This window comes from Hordeum vulgare, chromosome 3H (assembly GCF_904849725.1).
Source record: "Hordeum vulgare subsp. vulgare chromosome 3H, MorexV3_pseudomolecules_assembly, whole genome shotgun sequence".
Classification (NCBI taxonomy): Eukaryota; Viridiplantae; Streptophyta; class Magnoliopsida; order Poales; family Poaceae; genus Hordeum; species Hordeum vulgare.
The window spans coordinates 29080990-29098161 of NC_058520.1; the positions used below are offsets into that span (position 1 = coordinate 29080990).

Here is a 17172-nt window from a genome sequence, read left to right on the forward strand (position 1 = left end):
GGGTTAGTTACATTCAAATCATGCAAATTAGAGTCCAAACAATGGCAAAAGAGTTCACAAAAGTAGATGCGATGGAGACGTATCAATGATCTACTCCTGCAGGGCTCCGCCCGAGCTCCGCAGAAACCGATCTAGAGGTAGAACTATGTGGTCTAGGGTTGAGTTGCACGTGGTAAAAGTTGTGTCTCAAATCAGCCCTAAACCACCAATATATATAGGAGGAAGGGGGAGGGGCTAGCCTTGAGGCACAAGGCCTCAAGGTGCGCTGGCCAAGGGGGAGGAGTTGGACTCCAACCCCAATTCGGTTTGGTGGCGAAGGAGTCCACTCCTTCCTTCCCACCTCCCTCTTTCCTTTTTCTTTTTCTTTTCTTTTTGGTATTTTATTATGTGGCTACATGGGCTCCTTGGGCTGACTCCACCAGCCCACTAAGGACTTGTGGCGCCATCCTAGGGCCTTGGGCTCACTCCCGGGTGGGTGGGCCCCTCCCGGTGAACTCCCGGAACCCATTCGTCACTCCTGGTACACTACCGGAATTGCCCGAAACTTTCCGGTGACCAAATGAAACCATCCTATATATCAATCTTTGTTTCCGGACCATTCCGGAAACCCTCGTGGCATCCGTGATCTCATCCGGGACTCCGAACAACATTCGGTAACCACACATATAACTCAACTATACTACAACATCGCCGAACCTTAAGTGTGCAGACCCTGCGGGTTCGAGAACTATGTAGACATGCCCCGAGGCACTCCTCGGTCAATATCCAATAGCGGGACCTGGATGCCCATATTGGATCCTACATATTCTCCGAAGATATTATCGGTTGAACCTCAGTGTCAAGGATTCATATAATCCCGTATGTCATTTCCTTTGTCCTTTGGTATGTTACTTGCTCGAGATTTGATCGTCGGTATCCGCATACCTATTTTAATCTCTTTACCGGCAAGTCTCTTTACTCGTTCCGTAATACAAGATCCTGTGACTTAAACTTAGTCACATTGCTTGCAAGGCTTAGGTGTGATGTTGTATTACCGAGTGGGCCCCGAGATACCTCTCCGTCACACGGAGTGAGAAATCTCAGTCTTGATCCATACTAATCAACGGACACCTTCGGAGATACCTGTAGAGCACCTTTATAGTCACCCAGTTACGTTGCGACGTTTGATGCACACAAGGTACTCCTCCGGTACCAGTGAGTTATATGATCTCATGGTCATAGGAATAAATACTTGACACACAGAAAACAATAGCAATAAAAAGACACTATTAATATGCTACGTTCATAGTTTGGGTCTAGTCCATCACATGATTCTCCTAATGATGTGATCCCGTTATCAAGTGACGACACTTGTCTATGGTCAGGAAACCTTGACCATGTTTGATCAACGAGCTAGTCAACTAGAGGCTTACTAGGGACAGTGTTTTGTCTATGTATCCACACATGTGTTTGTGTTTCCAATAAATACAATTATAGCATGGATAATAAACGATTATCATGAACAAAGAAATATAAGAATTACTAATTTATCATTGCCTCTAGGGCATATTTCCGACAGTCTCCCACTTGCACTAGAGTCACTAATCTAGTTCACATCACCATGTGATTTTAACGAATCCAACACCCATACAGTTCTAGGGTTTGATCACGTCTTTCTCGTGAGAGAGGTTTTAGTCAACGGTTCTGAGTCTTTCAGATCTGTGTGTGCTTTACAAATCTTTATGTAATCTTATGGATGTTGCTACTACGTGCTATTCGGAAATACTCCAAATATCTACTCTACTATACGAATCCATTTTACTACTCAGAGTTATTAGGATTAGTGTCAAAGCTTGCATCGGCACAACCCTTTATGACGAACTCTTCAACCACCTCCATCATCGAGAAAATTCCTTAGTCCTTTAGTTACTAAGGATAACTTTTGACCATTGTTTAGTGATTCAATCCTGGATCACTCTTTGTACCCCTTGACACACTCATGGCAAAGGCACTCATCAGGTGCGGCACACAGCATGGCATACTTTAGAGTCTACGGCTAAGGCATAGGGGATGACCTTCGTCCTTTCTCTTTCTTCTGCTGTGGTCGGGCTTTGAGTCCTACTCAAATTCACACCTTACAACACAGCCAAGAACTCCTTCTTTGCTGATCTATTTTGAACTCCTTCAAAAACTTGTCAAGGCATGCATTTTATTGAAAGTTCTATAGATCTTGATGCTCAATATTCAAGTAGCTTTATCCAGGTTTTTCCATTGAAAAACTCCTTTCAAACAACCCTTTATGCTTCACAGAAATTCTACATTACTTCCGATCTACAATATGTCAACCACATATACTTATCAGAAATTCTATAGTGCTTCCACTCACTTCTTTGGAAATACAAGTTTCTCATAAACCTTGTACAAACCCAAAAGCTTTGATCATCTCATCAAAGCGTATATTCCAACTCCGAGATGTTTGCACCAGTCCATAGAAGGAACGTTGGAGCTTGCATACTTGTTAGCATCCTTACGATTGACAAAACCTTCTGGTTGTATCACATACAACCTTTCCTCAAGGAAACCGTCGAGGAAACAATGTTTTGACATCCTATGTACAATATTTCACAAACAATGCAGCAATTGCTAACATAATTTCAACAGATTTTTAGCATCGCTACGAGTGAGAAAGTCTCATCATAGTCAACTCTTTGAACTTGTCGGAAATATCTTTGTGATAAGTCGAGCTTTTCTTAATGGTGACTTTTCACCATCATCGTTTGTCTTTTCTTTCAAAGATCCATCTTTACTTAATAGTCCTACGACCATCAAGTAGTTCTTCCAAAGTCTACACTTTGTTTTCTTACATGGATTCTCTCTCGGATTTCATGGCCTCCAACCATTTGTCGCAATCCGGGCCCACCATCCCTTCTCCATAGCTCGTAGGTTCATTGTTGTTCAACCACATGACCTCCAAGACAAGATTACCATACTACTCTGTAGTAGTACGCGACCTTGTCGACCTATGAGGTTAGTACTAACTTGATCCGAAGCTCAATGATCACCATCATTAGTTTCCACTTCAATTGGTGTAGGTGCCACAAGAACAACTTCATGCGCCCTGCTACACACTGGTTGAAGTGACGGTTCACTAACCTCATCAAGTTCCACCACCCTCCCACTCAATTCTTTCGAGAGAAACCTTTCCTCAAGAAAGGACCCGTTTCTAGAAACAAACACTTTGCTTCTGGATCTGAGATAGGAGATGCACCCAACTGTTTTGGATATCCTATGAAGGTGCTTTTATCTGCTTTGGGTTCGAGCTTATCACACTGAAACTTTTTCACATAAGCATCGCACCCCCAAACTTTCAAGAAACGGCAGCTTAGGTTTCTCCAAACCATAATTCATACTGTGTCATCTCAACGAAAATATGCGGTGCCCTATTTAAAGTGAATGCGGTTGTCTCTAATGCACAACCCATAAACGATAGTGGTAATTCGATAAGAGACATCATAGTATGCATCATATCAAATAGGGCGTGGCTATGACGTTCGGACACACCATCACACTATGGTGTTCCACGTGGCATGAATTGCGAAACAATTTCCACATTGTCTCAACTGTGTACCAAAACTCGCAACTCGGATATTCATCTCTATGATCATATTGTAGACAGTTTATCCTCTTGTCACGACGATATTCACTCTGAAGTAGCTTTGAACTTTTCAATATTTCAGACTTGTGATTCATCAAGTAAATACTACTATATCTACTCAAGTTGTCAGTGAAGTAAGAACATAACGATATCCACTGCGTGCCTCAGCACTCATTGGACTGCACACATCAAAAATGTATTGCATCCAACAAGTTACTTTCTTATTCCATGTGGTATGATTTTGCATGTCTCAAGTGATTCAAAATCAAGTGAGTCCAAACGATCCATCTGCATGGAGTTTCTTCATGCGTTTATACCAACACGTATGGTTTGCATGTCTCAAACGTTTCAAAAATGAATGAGTACAAAGATCCATCAGCATGGAGCTTCTTCATGCATTTTACACCAACATACTCAAGCAACAGTGCCACAAGTAAGTGGTACTATCATTATTACTTTGTATCTTTTGGCACCAATATTATGAACATGTCTAACACTACGATCGAGACTCAATAAACCATTGAAGGTAATTATTCAAGCAAATAGAATAACCATTATTCTATTTAAATGAATAATCGTATTGCAATAAAAACGATCCAATCATGTTCATGCTCAACGCAAACACCAAATAACAATTATTTAGGTTTAACACCAATCCAGATGGTAGAGGGAGCATGCGATGTTTGATCACATCAACCTTGGAAACACTTCTAACACTTATCGTCACCTCGCCTTTAGCTAGTCTTTGTTTATTCCGTAGCTTTTATTTCGAGTTACTAATCACTTAGCAATCGAACCGGTATCTAATACCCTCATGCTACTAGGAGTACTAGTAAAGTATACATCAATATCATGTATATCAAATATACTTCTGGTGACTTTGCCAACCTTCTCATCTACCAAGTATCTAGGGTAGCTCTGCCTCAGTGACCGTTCCCCTCATACCAGAAGCACTCAGTCTCGGGTTTGGGTTCAATCTTGGGTTACTTCATTAGAGCAGAAACTGGTTTGCCGTTTCATGAAGTATCCCTTCTAGCCCTTGCCCTTCTTGAAACTAGTGGTTTTACTAACCATCAACAATTGATGCTCCTTCTTGATTTCTACTTTTGTAGTGTCAAACATTGCGAATCGCTCAAGGATCATCATATCTATCCTTGATATGTTATAGTTCATAACGAAGCTCTAGCAGCTTAGTGGCAGTGACTTTGGAAAACCATCACTATCTTATCTAGAAGATTAACTCCCACTTGATTCAAGCGATTGTTTGTACTCAGACAATCTGAGAACATGCTCAACGATTGAGCTTTTCTCCTTTACTTTGTAGACAAAGAATCTTGTTGGAGGTCTCATACCTCTCAACAAGGGCACGAGCATGAAACCTCAATTTCATCTCACAGAACATCTCTTATGTTCCGTGACATTTTCAAAACGTCTTCGGCGCCTTGCTTCTAAGACTTTAATTATTACGCACTGAACTATCACGTAGTCATCAAAAACGTGTATGTCAGATGTTCGCAACATCCACAGACGACGCTCGAGGTGCAGCACACCGAGTGGTGCACTAAGGACATAAGCCTTCTGCGCAGCAATGAGCACAATCCTCAGTTTTACGGACTCACTCCGCAAAGTTACTGCTATCATCTTTCAACTAAATTTTCTCTAGGAACATATATAAAAAGTAGAGCTATAGCGCAAGCTACATCATAATTCGCAAAGACCTTTTGACTATGTTCATGATAATTAGTTCAATTAATCATATTACTTGAGAACTCCCCCTCAAAAAGTACATCTCTCTAGTCATTTGAGTGGTACATGATCCAAATTCACTAACTCAAGTATGATCATCACGTGAGTTGAGAATAGTTTCAGTGGTAAGCATCTCTATGCTAATCATATCAACTATACGACTCATGCTCAACCTTTCGGTCTCATGTATTCCGAGGCCATGTTTGTCCATGCTAGGGTCGTCAAGTTTAACCCGAGTGTTCCGCGTGTGCAACTGTTTTGCACCCGTTGTATGTGAACGTTGAGTCCATCACACCCGATCATCACGTGGTGTCTCAAAACGATGAACTGTCGCAACGGTGCACACTCGGGGAGAACACAATTTCGTCTTGAAATTTTAGTGAGAGATCACCTCATAATGCTACCGTCGTTCTAAGCGAAATAAGGTGCACAAAAGGATTAACATCACATGCAATTCATAAGTGACATGATATGGCCATCATCTTGTGCTTCTTGATCTCCATCAGTTAAGCACCGTCATGATATTCTTGTCACCGGCGCCACACCATGATCTCCATCATCATGATCTCCATCAACATGTCGCCATCGAGGTTGTCGTGCTATCTATGCTATTACTACTAAAGCTACGACCTAGCAATATAGTAAACGCATCTGCAAACACAAACATTAGTTTAAAGACAACCCTATGGATCCTGCCGGTTGTCGTAGCATCGACGTGCAAGTCGATATTAACTAATCTCATACATCCAATATATCACATCACGTCATTGGCCATATCATATCACAAGCATACCATGCAAAAACAAGTTAGACGTCCTTTAATTTTTTGTTGCATGTTTTACGTGGCTGCTATGGGTATCTAGTATGATCGCATCTTACTTACGCAAAAACCACAACAGAGATGTGCAAATTTCTATTTAACCTCTCTCCAAGGACCGCCTCGGTCAAAACCAATTCAACTAAAGTTAAAGAAACCGACACCCGCCAGTCATCTTTATGCAACGAGGTTGCATTTCAGTCGATGAAACCAGTCTCTCGTAAGCGTATGAGTTATGTCGGTCCGGGCCGCTTCAATCCAACAATACCGCCGAATCGAGAAAAGCCTAAGGAGGGCAGCAAATCGAACATCACCGTCCACAAAACCTTTTGTGTTCTACTCGAGATAATATCTACGCATGAACCTGGCTGTGATACCACTGTTGGGGAACGTTGCATGGGAAACAAAAAAATTCCTACGCACACAAAAAACCTATCATGGTCATGTCCATCTATGAGAGGAGATTGGATCTACGTACCCTTGTAGATCGCACAACGGGAAGCCTTAAGAAACGCAGTTGATGTAGTGGAACGTCTTCAGGTCCCTCGAATCGTCCCACGAACCGTCCCGCGATCCGTCCCACGATCCGTTCCGATCTAGTGCCGAACGGACGGCACCTCCGCGTTCAGCACACGTACATCTCTACGATGATCTCGGCCTTCTTGATCCAGCAAGCAAGACGGAGAAGTAGATGAGTTCTCCGGGAGCGTGAAGACGCTCCGGTGGTGGTGGTGATCTATTCCTGTAGGGCTCCATCCGAGCTCCGCAGAAAACCGATCTAGAGGTAGAACTATGTGGTCTAGGGTTGGGTTGCACGTGGCAAAAGTTGTGTCTCAAATCAGCCCTAAATCACCAATATATATAGGAGGAAGGGGGAGGGGCTAGCCTTGAGGCACAAGGCCTCAAGGTGCACCGGCCAAGGGGGAGGAGTTGGACTCCAACCCCAATTCGGTTTGGTGGGGAAGGAGTCCACTCCTTCCTTTCCACCTCCCTCTTTCCATTTCCTTTTTCTTTTCTTTTTGGTATTTTCTTATGTGGCGACATGGGCTCCTTGGGCTGACTCCACCAGCCCACTAAGGACTTGTGGCACCACCCTAGGGCCTTGGGATCACTCCCGGGTGGGTGGGCCCCTCCCGGTGAACTCCCGGAACCCATTCGTCACTCCCGGTACACTGTCGGAATTTCCCAAAACTTTCCGGTGACCAAATGAAACCATCCTATATATCAATCTTCGTTTCCGGACTATTCCGGAAACCCTCGTGACGTCTGTGATCTTATCCGGGACTCCGAACAAAATTCGGTAACAACACCTATAACTCAACTATACTAAAACATCGCCGAACCTTAAGTGTGCAGACCTTGCGGTTCGAGAACTATGTAGACATGCCCCGAGGCACTCCTCGGTCAATATCCAATAGCGGGACATGGATGCCCATATTGGATCCTACATGTTCTCCGAAGATCTTATCGGTTGAACCTTAGTGTCAAGGATCGATTCATATAATCTCGTATGTCATTCCCTTTGTCCTTCGGTATGTTACTTGCCCGAGATTTGATCGTCGGTATCCGCATACCTATTTCAATCTCGTTACCGACAAGTCTCTTTACTCGTTTCGTAATACAAGATCCCGTGACTTACACTTATTCACATTGCTTGCAAGGCTTGTGTGTGATGTTGTATTACTGAGTGGGCCCCGAGATACCTCTCCGTCACACAGAGCGACAAATCCCAGTCTTGATCCATACTAACTCAATGAACACCTTCGGAGATACCTGTAGAGCACCTTTATAGTCCCCCAGTTACGTTGCGACGTTTGATGCACACAAGGTACTCCTCCGGTGCGAGTGAGTTATATGATCTCATGGTCATAGGAATAAATACTTGACACGCAAAAAATAATAGCAATAAAACGACTCGATCAATATGCTACATTCATAGTTTGGATGTAGTCCATCACATGATTCTCCTAATGATGTGATCCCATTATCAAGTGACAGCACTTGTCTATGGTCAGGAAACCTTGACCATCTTTGATCAATGAGCTAGTCGACTAGAGGCTTACTAGGGAAGGTGTGTTTTGTCTATGTATCCGCACATGTATTTGTGTTTCCAATCAATACAATTACAGCATGGATAATAAACGATTATCATGAACAAAGAAATATAATAATAACTAATTTATCATTGCCTCTAGGGCATATTTCCAACAGAGCCCAAGTTAAGTTGTGTCATGAATTCATGCTACTATATATCTTTGTTATGTTCGTGCTAATATATGTATGTTTTATTGAAGTAATAGTGTGCTTTTTTATTTATCTTTACTCCTTGCATTTTTTGATATTGTAGGAGTAACAAAAAAATCATATATAGGTGTTGCCTGTAGGCATGCATGTATCTAGTTCAGTAGCAATGCTCTCCCACGTCTCCTTCTTTCTTTGATCTACTAGTAGCTACTAGGGTCACCCTAGCTAGAATGCAAAGGATAAAAACAATCAGAAAACAATAGTGGACAAGCAAAAAATATGTAAAGCAAAAAAACTACAATACATACATGTTTTCATATGTTGTACAAACAAATAATATTCTTTGCATTCTACGAAGTACATGATATAGATAAGTAAAAAGTAAAACAAATAATATTGTAGTTGTAACACATATTTTCATGAACCATTCAACAGTTAACAGAAGTATTATTTTTCAAAGGTTAAAAAAAGAAAAGTTTCTATTTGAGTTAAGACAAGTAAAAAAGGGTTGTTGCCCCTACGCGGGTGGGCTGGTTTTTCTTTGGGCCTTGCTATTTTCTCACGGTCCAACATCTATTCGGTAGCCCAGATTTTCTTTTACTAGAAACTGAATTTGGAGAGGTCCTATACAGCGCTGCAGGCGCCCATTCTCGCTTCTGGCGCCTGCAGCGCCCCATACTCCGACGGTCCAATAACCTTTAACTTCAATGAGAAAGAAGAAAATAAAATAAAAAAATTGATATTTTAAAAAAGTTCATGAATTTTAAAAATTTTCATATAAAGGCAATCGAATTTAAAAAAAGTTAACTGATTTTCAAAAAACTTTCATTAAATTTGAAAAATGTTAATAACTTTTTTTAAATTCATCGAATTTTAAAAACGTTCACCAATTTTGAAAAAAAGTTCATCAAAATTTATAAAAATTCAACATTTTTCAAAAAAGTTCATCGAATTTGAAAAAAAGTTCACAGGTGTTCAAAAATAGTTCATTTATTTTAAAAAATGTTCATGAATTTTAAAATAGGTTCACTGATTTTCAAAAAGTTCATCAATTTCAAAAAAAGTTCATCGATTTAAAAAAAGTTCACAAATTTTAAATTATGTCCACGGATTTTCAAAAATGTTCACAAATTTAAAAGAAAAAGTTCATCGATTTGGAAACAAGTTCACGAAAAAAGTTCATGAACTTTTTAAATTTGAAGAAATACCTACAAATTTGAAAAGAGATCATAAAAAATAAAAAATTCATGTAGTTTTTAAAAAAAAATCACCAAACTCAAAAAAGTTTATCAATTAGAAAAAGAAATCACATATTTGCGAACACTTCATCAAACAAGTGGAGAAAATTAAGAAGAAGAAAAAAGCAAGCACAAAAAGGTAAACGAAAGAAAAGGAAGAAGTTTGAATAAATGTTTTATTGGTTAAAACATTACCATAACCTTCGACCTCGAGGTCCAAGGTTCGAATCATACTCCCTTTCTCTTTAAAAAAAAGCAATATGGGTCAAGCCCAAGTAGGCGTGCCCTCCACGTGCGCCAAAGAGGAATTGCCCTGAATTTGGGTGTGCACTCTATCAAGTGAAGAACAAAAACTCGGATATGAACACTGAATAATTTTCTAAATTGTTGCTTCGATTCAGTTACATGAACCTCGCATGGTGCACAGATCGTGTCATTTTCCCTAACAGGCCTAAATGCCCATTCTAATGACGGATAAACAACAACTAAAAGAAAAAGAAAGCAATGATACAAGAACCCCCTGCCATGATATTTGCTTGCTTTTGCAAATCGATCATCTGCATTAGATGTTTTTAATCTTCTTCAGTTCCTCGTTCAGTCCGGACTCCGCGTGTAGTTCGTCATTGTGCGCATACCCCACCATCGGCAGGACTCTGCCCGCCCCTCTGTCCGAGCTCCCCAAATTCTCCACAGCAATCGGCGGCTCCCCGCCTAAATTGAATTCCCAGGTTACGGCCCCGCTCGAATCAATGTAGCCCTCAAACAGAATCCTCTCAATATAATCATCCATCCACTTGAAATGGGTACATTTCTTCAGAATCTAAAAATAACAACATGAACCCTAAATCCCAAATTCGACAAGAAAAAACAAAATATGGAGAAATGAGAGCAAATGATAGTGAAGAACGGGCTAAGAACTGAGATCTAACCTTGCCATCCCTTTCAGGCATTGTTTTTCTCAAGCATTTCACAAATTCGCGCCCAATGTTGCCATTGTATTCAGTCTTATTGACCCACCGTTTAAGATGCTCTGGGCGTGGGCAGTCAGGACACCTCCTGAGTGGCACTGGTACCGGTGTCAAAATCGACATATCTCGGGTATGGTGTCCCGAGCTGTGGACCTAGGATCGATGGTTACAGGGGACGAAGGAGACAATGTTTACCTAGGTTTGGGCCCTCTTAAGGAGGTAAAACCGTACATCGTGCTTGATTATATTGATGTGGATGAGAATTACAGAGTTGATCTACCTCGAGATCGTATGAGCAAAACCCCTAGATGAGTCAACTTGCCTATACGGATAAATCCCTTTGGTTTATATAGACATCAGGGGTTCCTAGGATTACATACAACCGACCTCCAACCGGGGACAAATGCGCTGATCTAGCCTACTTAACTTGGATGACACACTAGTCTTTGGAGCTTTCCTTCCTCAACATGAGGTCGTCACGCAATCCGGTCTTCAACAACACGACCTATTAGGTCGGCCTGTAAGAGATGGGCTGACCGTTCGACGACCCCTTAGTCCCGGACTCCCTCAACAGGACCATACTATTGCCATTTTGATGAATGTGTGGTGGATGAGGTAGACATATGCCCTAGGTTGCCGGAGAAGAGAAATATTGGGGAATGGGAAGCAATGGGCGGCGGCGGGCGGACGTGCACGGACGCTCGTCCGGTCGTCCCTTCTAGCTGTGAAGAGGTGGGTCCCGCGCTTACATGGAAATGGTGGGTTTCGCGCTTACCTGGATAAGTGGTGCGTTCAACCTCTAACAACTAACGAAGGCATCAGTTCAGTTTAATGGACATGTTATGTGTGGGCTATTTACGCGCTCAAATGTGTCGCACCACAACAATCATCTCGAACAGTGTCTCACTCCTTTCTAGTCCCACAAAATACGTCGCACACGAGATATTGGTACTTTGTTATCTACGTGTGACATTGGTTTATATGAGCGACATGCATGATTTTGTATGGATTTAATAGTCTAGATATGAAATATGTAGATGCACAAAAATAAATATAAAGGACCGTTCAGATGCGTCCGTGGACGGGTCCGGACGCGTCCATAGACATATAAAGGATCACATTTGTCCGATCCAACTATAGGCGTTCTTACATATTCTCGTTGCTGTAGATTTTTTTTTAAATGAAGGTAAAAGATTTGCCTCACTGCTTAATTAATAAAAAGAGATTTGCCAAGTTAATTTATGGAAAACAGACGAAAACCGATACAAATAATCCATAAGTGATCTATCCACAAAGCACAAAACACCTTAGTCGTGCATGCCGCTCTCCCAACACACAACAACTGCAACCCTCGACAAAGCGTAGAACACAATAGACTTCCTTAACAAAACATCAATAACGCAGAGCACCCTCCATCATGAGATCGCAGACGTCTTCCGGATGGCGCCACCTTTCTTGCTTTTGTTCTTTGACTTCTCCGTGTTTGGTTTCACCTTCACGAGGCAACCAATTGTCTTGTCGGATACAGGTTGATCAGCTACCCATTTATCAAGGAAGTCGTAAAACTCATTGTATTTCTTGATGTAGTTGTCGTCAACCAAGATGCTCCTAGGAGCTGGCACCAACTCACCGACCGCATGAGCATGATCAACATGAACCACCAACACAACATCATCAACCATAGAAACTGCTCGCACCATGTGTTGGCGCACGAATGGAACCGCCGCACTCCGGCGATCACCGGAGACAGCTTCGGAGGAGAGAAAGGAGAAAGCATAGCGAGTTTTTCTGGTGCACGATCACCACCGCTGCCGAACTGTGCACTATGTATTGCTTGAGCACGAACCCAGTTTTCTCAGCGATTACAAGGGCAGGGGTCGAGCTTTATACGCCGTCACGCCTGCACGCCGCGCCAGCCGACGCCCAACTCACCACGCCCCTCACCTCCTGGGCTCGCGCAGCCGCCGCGCACGCACACGGACGACGCGGCCACCACCGGTGCACGCGACTAGTTCGCCCTACTCCTACGCTAGGTACCACACGCACGAACGAAAGCACGCCTAACCCACACACACACACACACCCTCGGCCGCGCCCGCACCCACCCGAGTTTCCTCCGTGACTCGCACCCGACGCGTGCTGCGCGCGCTCACCCGCACGCGTCCAGGTTCAGCCACGACTTATTCCCAACACATGCCCTAAGACGCGGCTCACAGGAGTCCGAGCCCGCCAAAGTTGTCGCCGGCCTCCACCAGTAGAGCCTGCTCCGCCGCCGGCGCCTTTCGTGGCTTGGTACAATCCTGCTTGAAGTGACCGCGCTGGCCGCAATTGTAGCAGCGGCCACGCCTCTTCTTCCAGCCGCCCGAAGCCGTTCTGCTGCCACCGTCATCATCGTGGTAGGTGCCACCATCCTTCTGCATCCGCCGCACCGCCCACTGCTCCTTAGTGAGCATCAGTTGTCCTTGCGCCCGCTCGCCGACGTGTTCGCTCCTCGAACGCCTTCAGGCGGCCGAGCGCCTCGTCGAAGGCCATCGCCTCGACATCGCAAAACTGCTCGATGCCGGCGATCGTGGCATACAACCGGTCCGGCACGGTGTCGAGCAGATTCTTCACCACCGTCGCATCATTCAACGTCGCCCCGAGCATCGTGTACCTCGTCGCCATCCCGTAGACCTTTCCGGCGTACGCATCAAGCTCGTCGCCGTCATCCATCCACAGGCAATTAAACTCGCCGCGTAGCGTCACCAGCCGCGCGGCCCTCACCCGATCGGCACCGACGAAGCGGACTTTTAGGGAGTCCCAGACCTTCCTCACCGTCTGCTTTGGCGTTACCTGCATCAACACCTCCTCCGACAAAGCCCCGAGTAGCATCGCCCGCGTCGTCTTGCTCCTGCCAGCGTCCACCGCCGCGCCATCCGCTGGCGCCACCGCACCCCATAGCCCCTGGGCATCAAGGATCGCCACCACCTTGATCGCCCAGGAGGTGTAGTTCGTCGGCGTCAACGGTGGAACCTGCATCGTCGCTGACACACCGCCGTCACCGAACGGGACCATCGCCATGGCAGCCGGTGATCACCCTCCAACCTAGCTCTGATGCCAAATGTTGGCGCAGGAATGGAACCGCCGCACCCCGGCGATCACAGGAGACAGCATCGGAGGAGAAGAAGGAGAAAGCACAATGAGTTTTTCTAGCGCACGAACACCACTGCCGCCGAACGGCGCACTGTGTATTGCCTGAGCATGAACTCTGTTTTCTCAGCTATTACAAGGGGCGGGGGTCGAGCTTTATACGCCGGTCACGCCTGCACGCCCCGCGCCAGCCCACGCCCCACTCGCCACGCCCCACACCTCCTGGGCTCGCTCGCGCACCCTCCACGCACGCACGCGGACGACGCGGCCACCACCGGTGCACGCGACTAGTTCGTCCTACTCCTGCGCTAGATACCACACGCACGCACGCACGCACGCCTAACCCGCACACACACACACACCCTCGGCCGCACCCGCACGCATCCGAGTTTCCGCCGTGACTCGCACCCAACACGCCCTGCACGCGCACACGCGCATGCGTCCAGGTTCAGCCGCGACTTATTCTCAACACCATGGACTCAGGCACGTCCATTTGCTCATATGACAGAGACGACACATTTCTCCAACATGAGATCGCCAAGGAATCCACCTCCAAATGCTCCAAAGAGGTTGGATATGACAGAGAACAATGAATTGTATGCGTACGACAGCTAGCATGTCGTGCATCGATGTCAAGGCGCGTCATAGGAGCTTGACCCGTTCAAGAAAATTGGCCTTCAATATAGGTTCGTTGTTCTTGTACCAACCAAACGTGGCTTCATTTTCTTTTATTTCCTTATAAAAATTGGCCCTCTTTTCTTCAGCGTGATGTATGTGAGTTGTATGGCCGAGAAAATATAGGTTGGTTCTGCCTATCAAATGGGCATTGTTTTCCATTTTTAATTAAAACCTGCCTTTATTTTCTTCAACATGATGTGTGTGTGAGAGAGAGACAGAGAGACCCTTGGACTATATCTTTAGGAGAGCCTCTTTGATCTTTGGTACAACTTTGCTTCACCAAACATATCCCAGCCGGGAAAGAGCTGATTTGCTTCACTATGTCGGCTCACTTTCTCATGATCTTTCTCCTTTTCACCATCCACACGTTCAAGTGCACCTACGCCTTTGGTGATTTTCGTGAGAATGGCTTCAACTACGACACGGGCATCCCTGTGGGCGTGTTCCAGCTTAATGGCGTGGCTTCTGTCACAAGCGGGACACTTATGCTAACCAACAATGATCCACAAAAGAGCGGGCATGCTTTCTCCAGGCGTCCATTTGGCTCTATTTCCTCATTCTCAACAACCTTTGTGTTCCTCATCATGCCTATGGACAACAACGATGGGGTGAGTGCGCATGGGCTTGCCTTTGCGCTTTCATCCACGATGGACTTTGTGTTCGATGCCCTCCCGGGTCCTTACTTGGGCTTGACCAACATGGAAAGGAACGGCAATGGCACAAACCAATTCTTTGCTGTTGAGCTTGATACAATTAAGAATCCCCAATTTGCTGATATTGATGACAACCACATTGGTGTCGATGTAAACGGCATGGAGTCCATCTATTCCCACACGGCTGGTTACTACACCTCAAATGGTATGTTCTCTCCATTGAAGCTTGCTAGTGGTAAACCGATGCAAGTATGGGTGGACTATGATGAAATCTCACACACCATTAATGCCAGTTTGGCGCCTTACTTAGAGCTCAAGCCGCACCGTCCATTATTGTCAAGCAATGTTAATCTTACGTCTGTGTTGGCAAACAACTCATTCTATGCTGGGTTTTCATCTTCAACGGGACTCCTTAAGTCAAGGCATTACATTATTGGATGGAGTTTCAACACAACTGGGAAGGCTCATCCACTTAACTACGCATCCATGTCTCTAATTATAGAAGAAGTTAGACATACAACACAAAATCGTTCACGTATTCCCCGAGCCATTCTTGTACCAGTTGTCACTCTACCAGTGATGACCGCACTTGTTATTATTGTCATTTATGTTCTTAGGAGGAAGGCAAGGAAGAATTCCGAGTGGGAAATTGAGACCGGGCCACCATCTTTCACATATAAAGATCTAGCCACTGCAACAAGAGGTTTCAATAACATGATGCTACTAGGGGAAGGTGGATTTGGGAAGGTGTATAAAGGAGTGCTACCAACTTCAAAGCAAAATGTTGCAATCAAGAGGATTTCTCCAGAATCAAAGCAGGGGATGAAGGAGTTCATATCCGAGATTGTCACACTTGGTCATCTCCGACATCGCAACCTTGTCCAATTGCTTGGCTATTCTCGTCATGGAAATGAGCTCCTTCTAGTTTATGATTACATGCCAAATGGTAGTCTTGATAGATTTTTGCATGGTCAAGATAGGCAAGCATTGAACTGGGTTCATAGGTTTGACATTATAAAAGGCATCGCATCTGGTCTTTTCTACCTCCATGAGGATTGGGAGAAAGTTGTCATCCATCGAGACATCAAGTCAAGCAATGTCCTTATCGATAACGAAATGAACTCAAGGCTTGGTGATTTTGGCCTTGCAAGATTGCACAACCATGGAAATGGGACTGGCGGCCACATCACAAATTTGGCCGGCACCATGGGTTACATTGCTCCCGAGTTAGCTACGCTTGGGAGGGCAACCAAGGCGACCGATGTATTTGCATTTGGTGTGTTCATGTTGGAGGTTGCTTGCGGGAGGCATCCGATAGGAGTGAGTTATTCTGGTGAGCCGGTGCTGCTAGTAGATTGTGTGCACTATGCATGGCAACACAATTCAATCCTTACAACAGTAGACCCAAGGCTGGAAGATTATATCATGGACGAGGTAGATTTAGTTCTAAAGCTTGGCCTATTATGCTCTCATACAATACCTACTTGTAGGCCATCCATGCGCTTAGTTATGCAGTACCTTGGAGAGGGTGCACCACTTCCAGATTTGCCACCAATTTTGAGCCTTACAAGAAGAGATCAAGGTTTTGATCAACATATCATGTTATCCAGTTCTCCGACAATGAGAATGACCGATCTATCTAGTGGAAGATGATAAATATTAGTTAGGAAAATCCATGTGAGTGACGCGCTACAAAATCACATAGATATATACATAGTATAAAAGTGTGTTTTATGCTGTTCTTGATAAGTACCATTTTATGAACTGTAACTATAGATAAATGTTTTGAATATTTAGGTTATACACACCTCACATGTAATACGCATTGTTCATTACAACTATATATGTATGTTCCTCTCTTTGAAGTAGAACACACTTGTTGTGTGTGTTTGCCCTAGTTTTACTCTTCATGATGTTCCTGGATTCTTATGTTCTTTCTTAACAATGTGCTTACTCAATTTTCCATAGCCTTTATATAAGTAAAAGTTCACAAAAAATGTTTTTCTGTCAGAGTATGATATAGGTATTGAATTTGAGTTTGGAGAGCTATATGTGAAAACCTAGC

General features: G+C 44.2%; 1 protein-coding gene across 1 annotated transcript; it reads left to right on the forward strand.

Annotated features, from left to right (window-relative positions):
* The first annotated feature begins 14774 nt into the window (after positions 1-14774).
* LOC123441427 (L-type lectin-domain containing receptor kinase SIT2-like) lies at positions 14775-16788 on the forward strand. The gene has a single exon (XM_045117868.1). It carries the CDS (start codon positions 14775-14777, stop codon positions 16758-16760), a length of 1986 nt encoding a protein of 661 aa, XP_044973803.1. The 3' UTR covers positions 16761-16788.
* The last annotated feature ends 384 nt before the right edge of the window (positions 16789-17172 follow it).

Coding starts and splice junctions, on each gene's coding strand:
- LOC123441427 (XM_045117868.1), top strand. CDS start 14,775: ATGTCGGCTCACTTTCTCATGATCTTTCTCCTTTTCACCATCCACACG.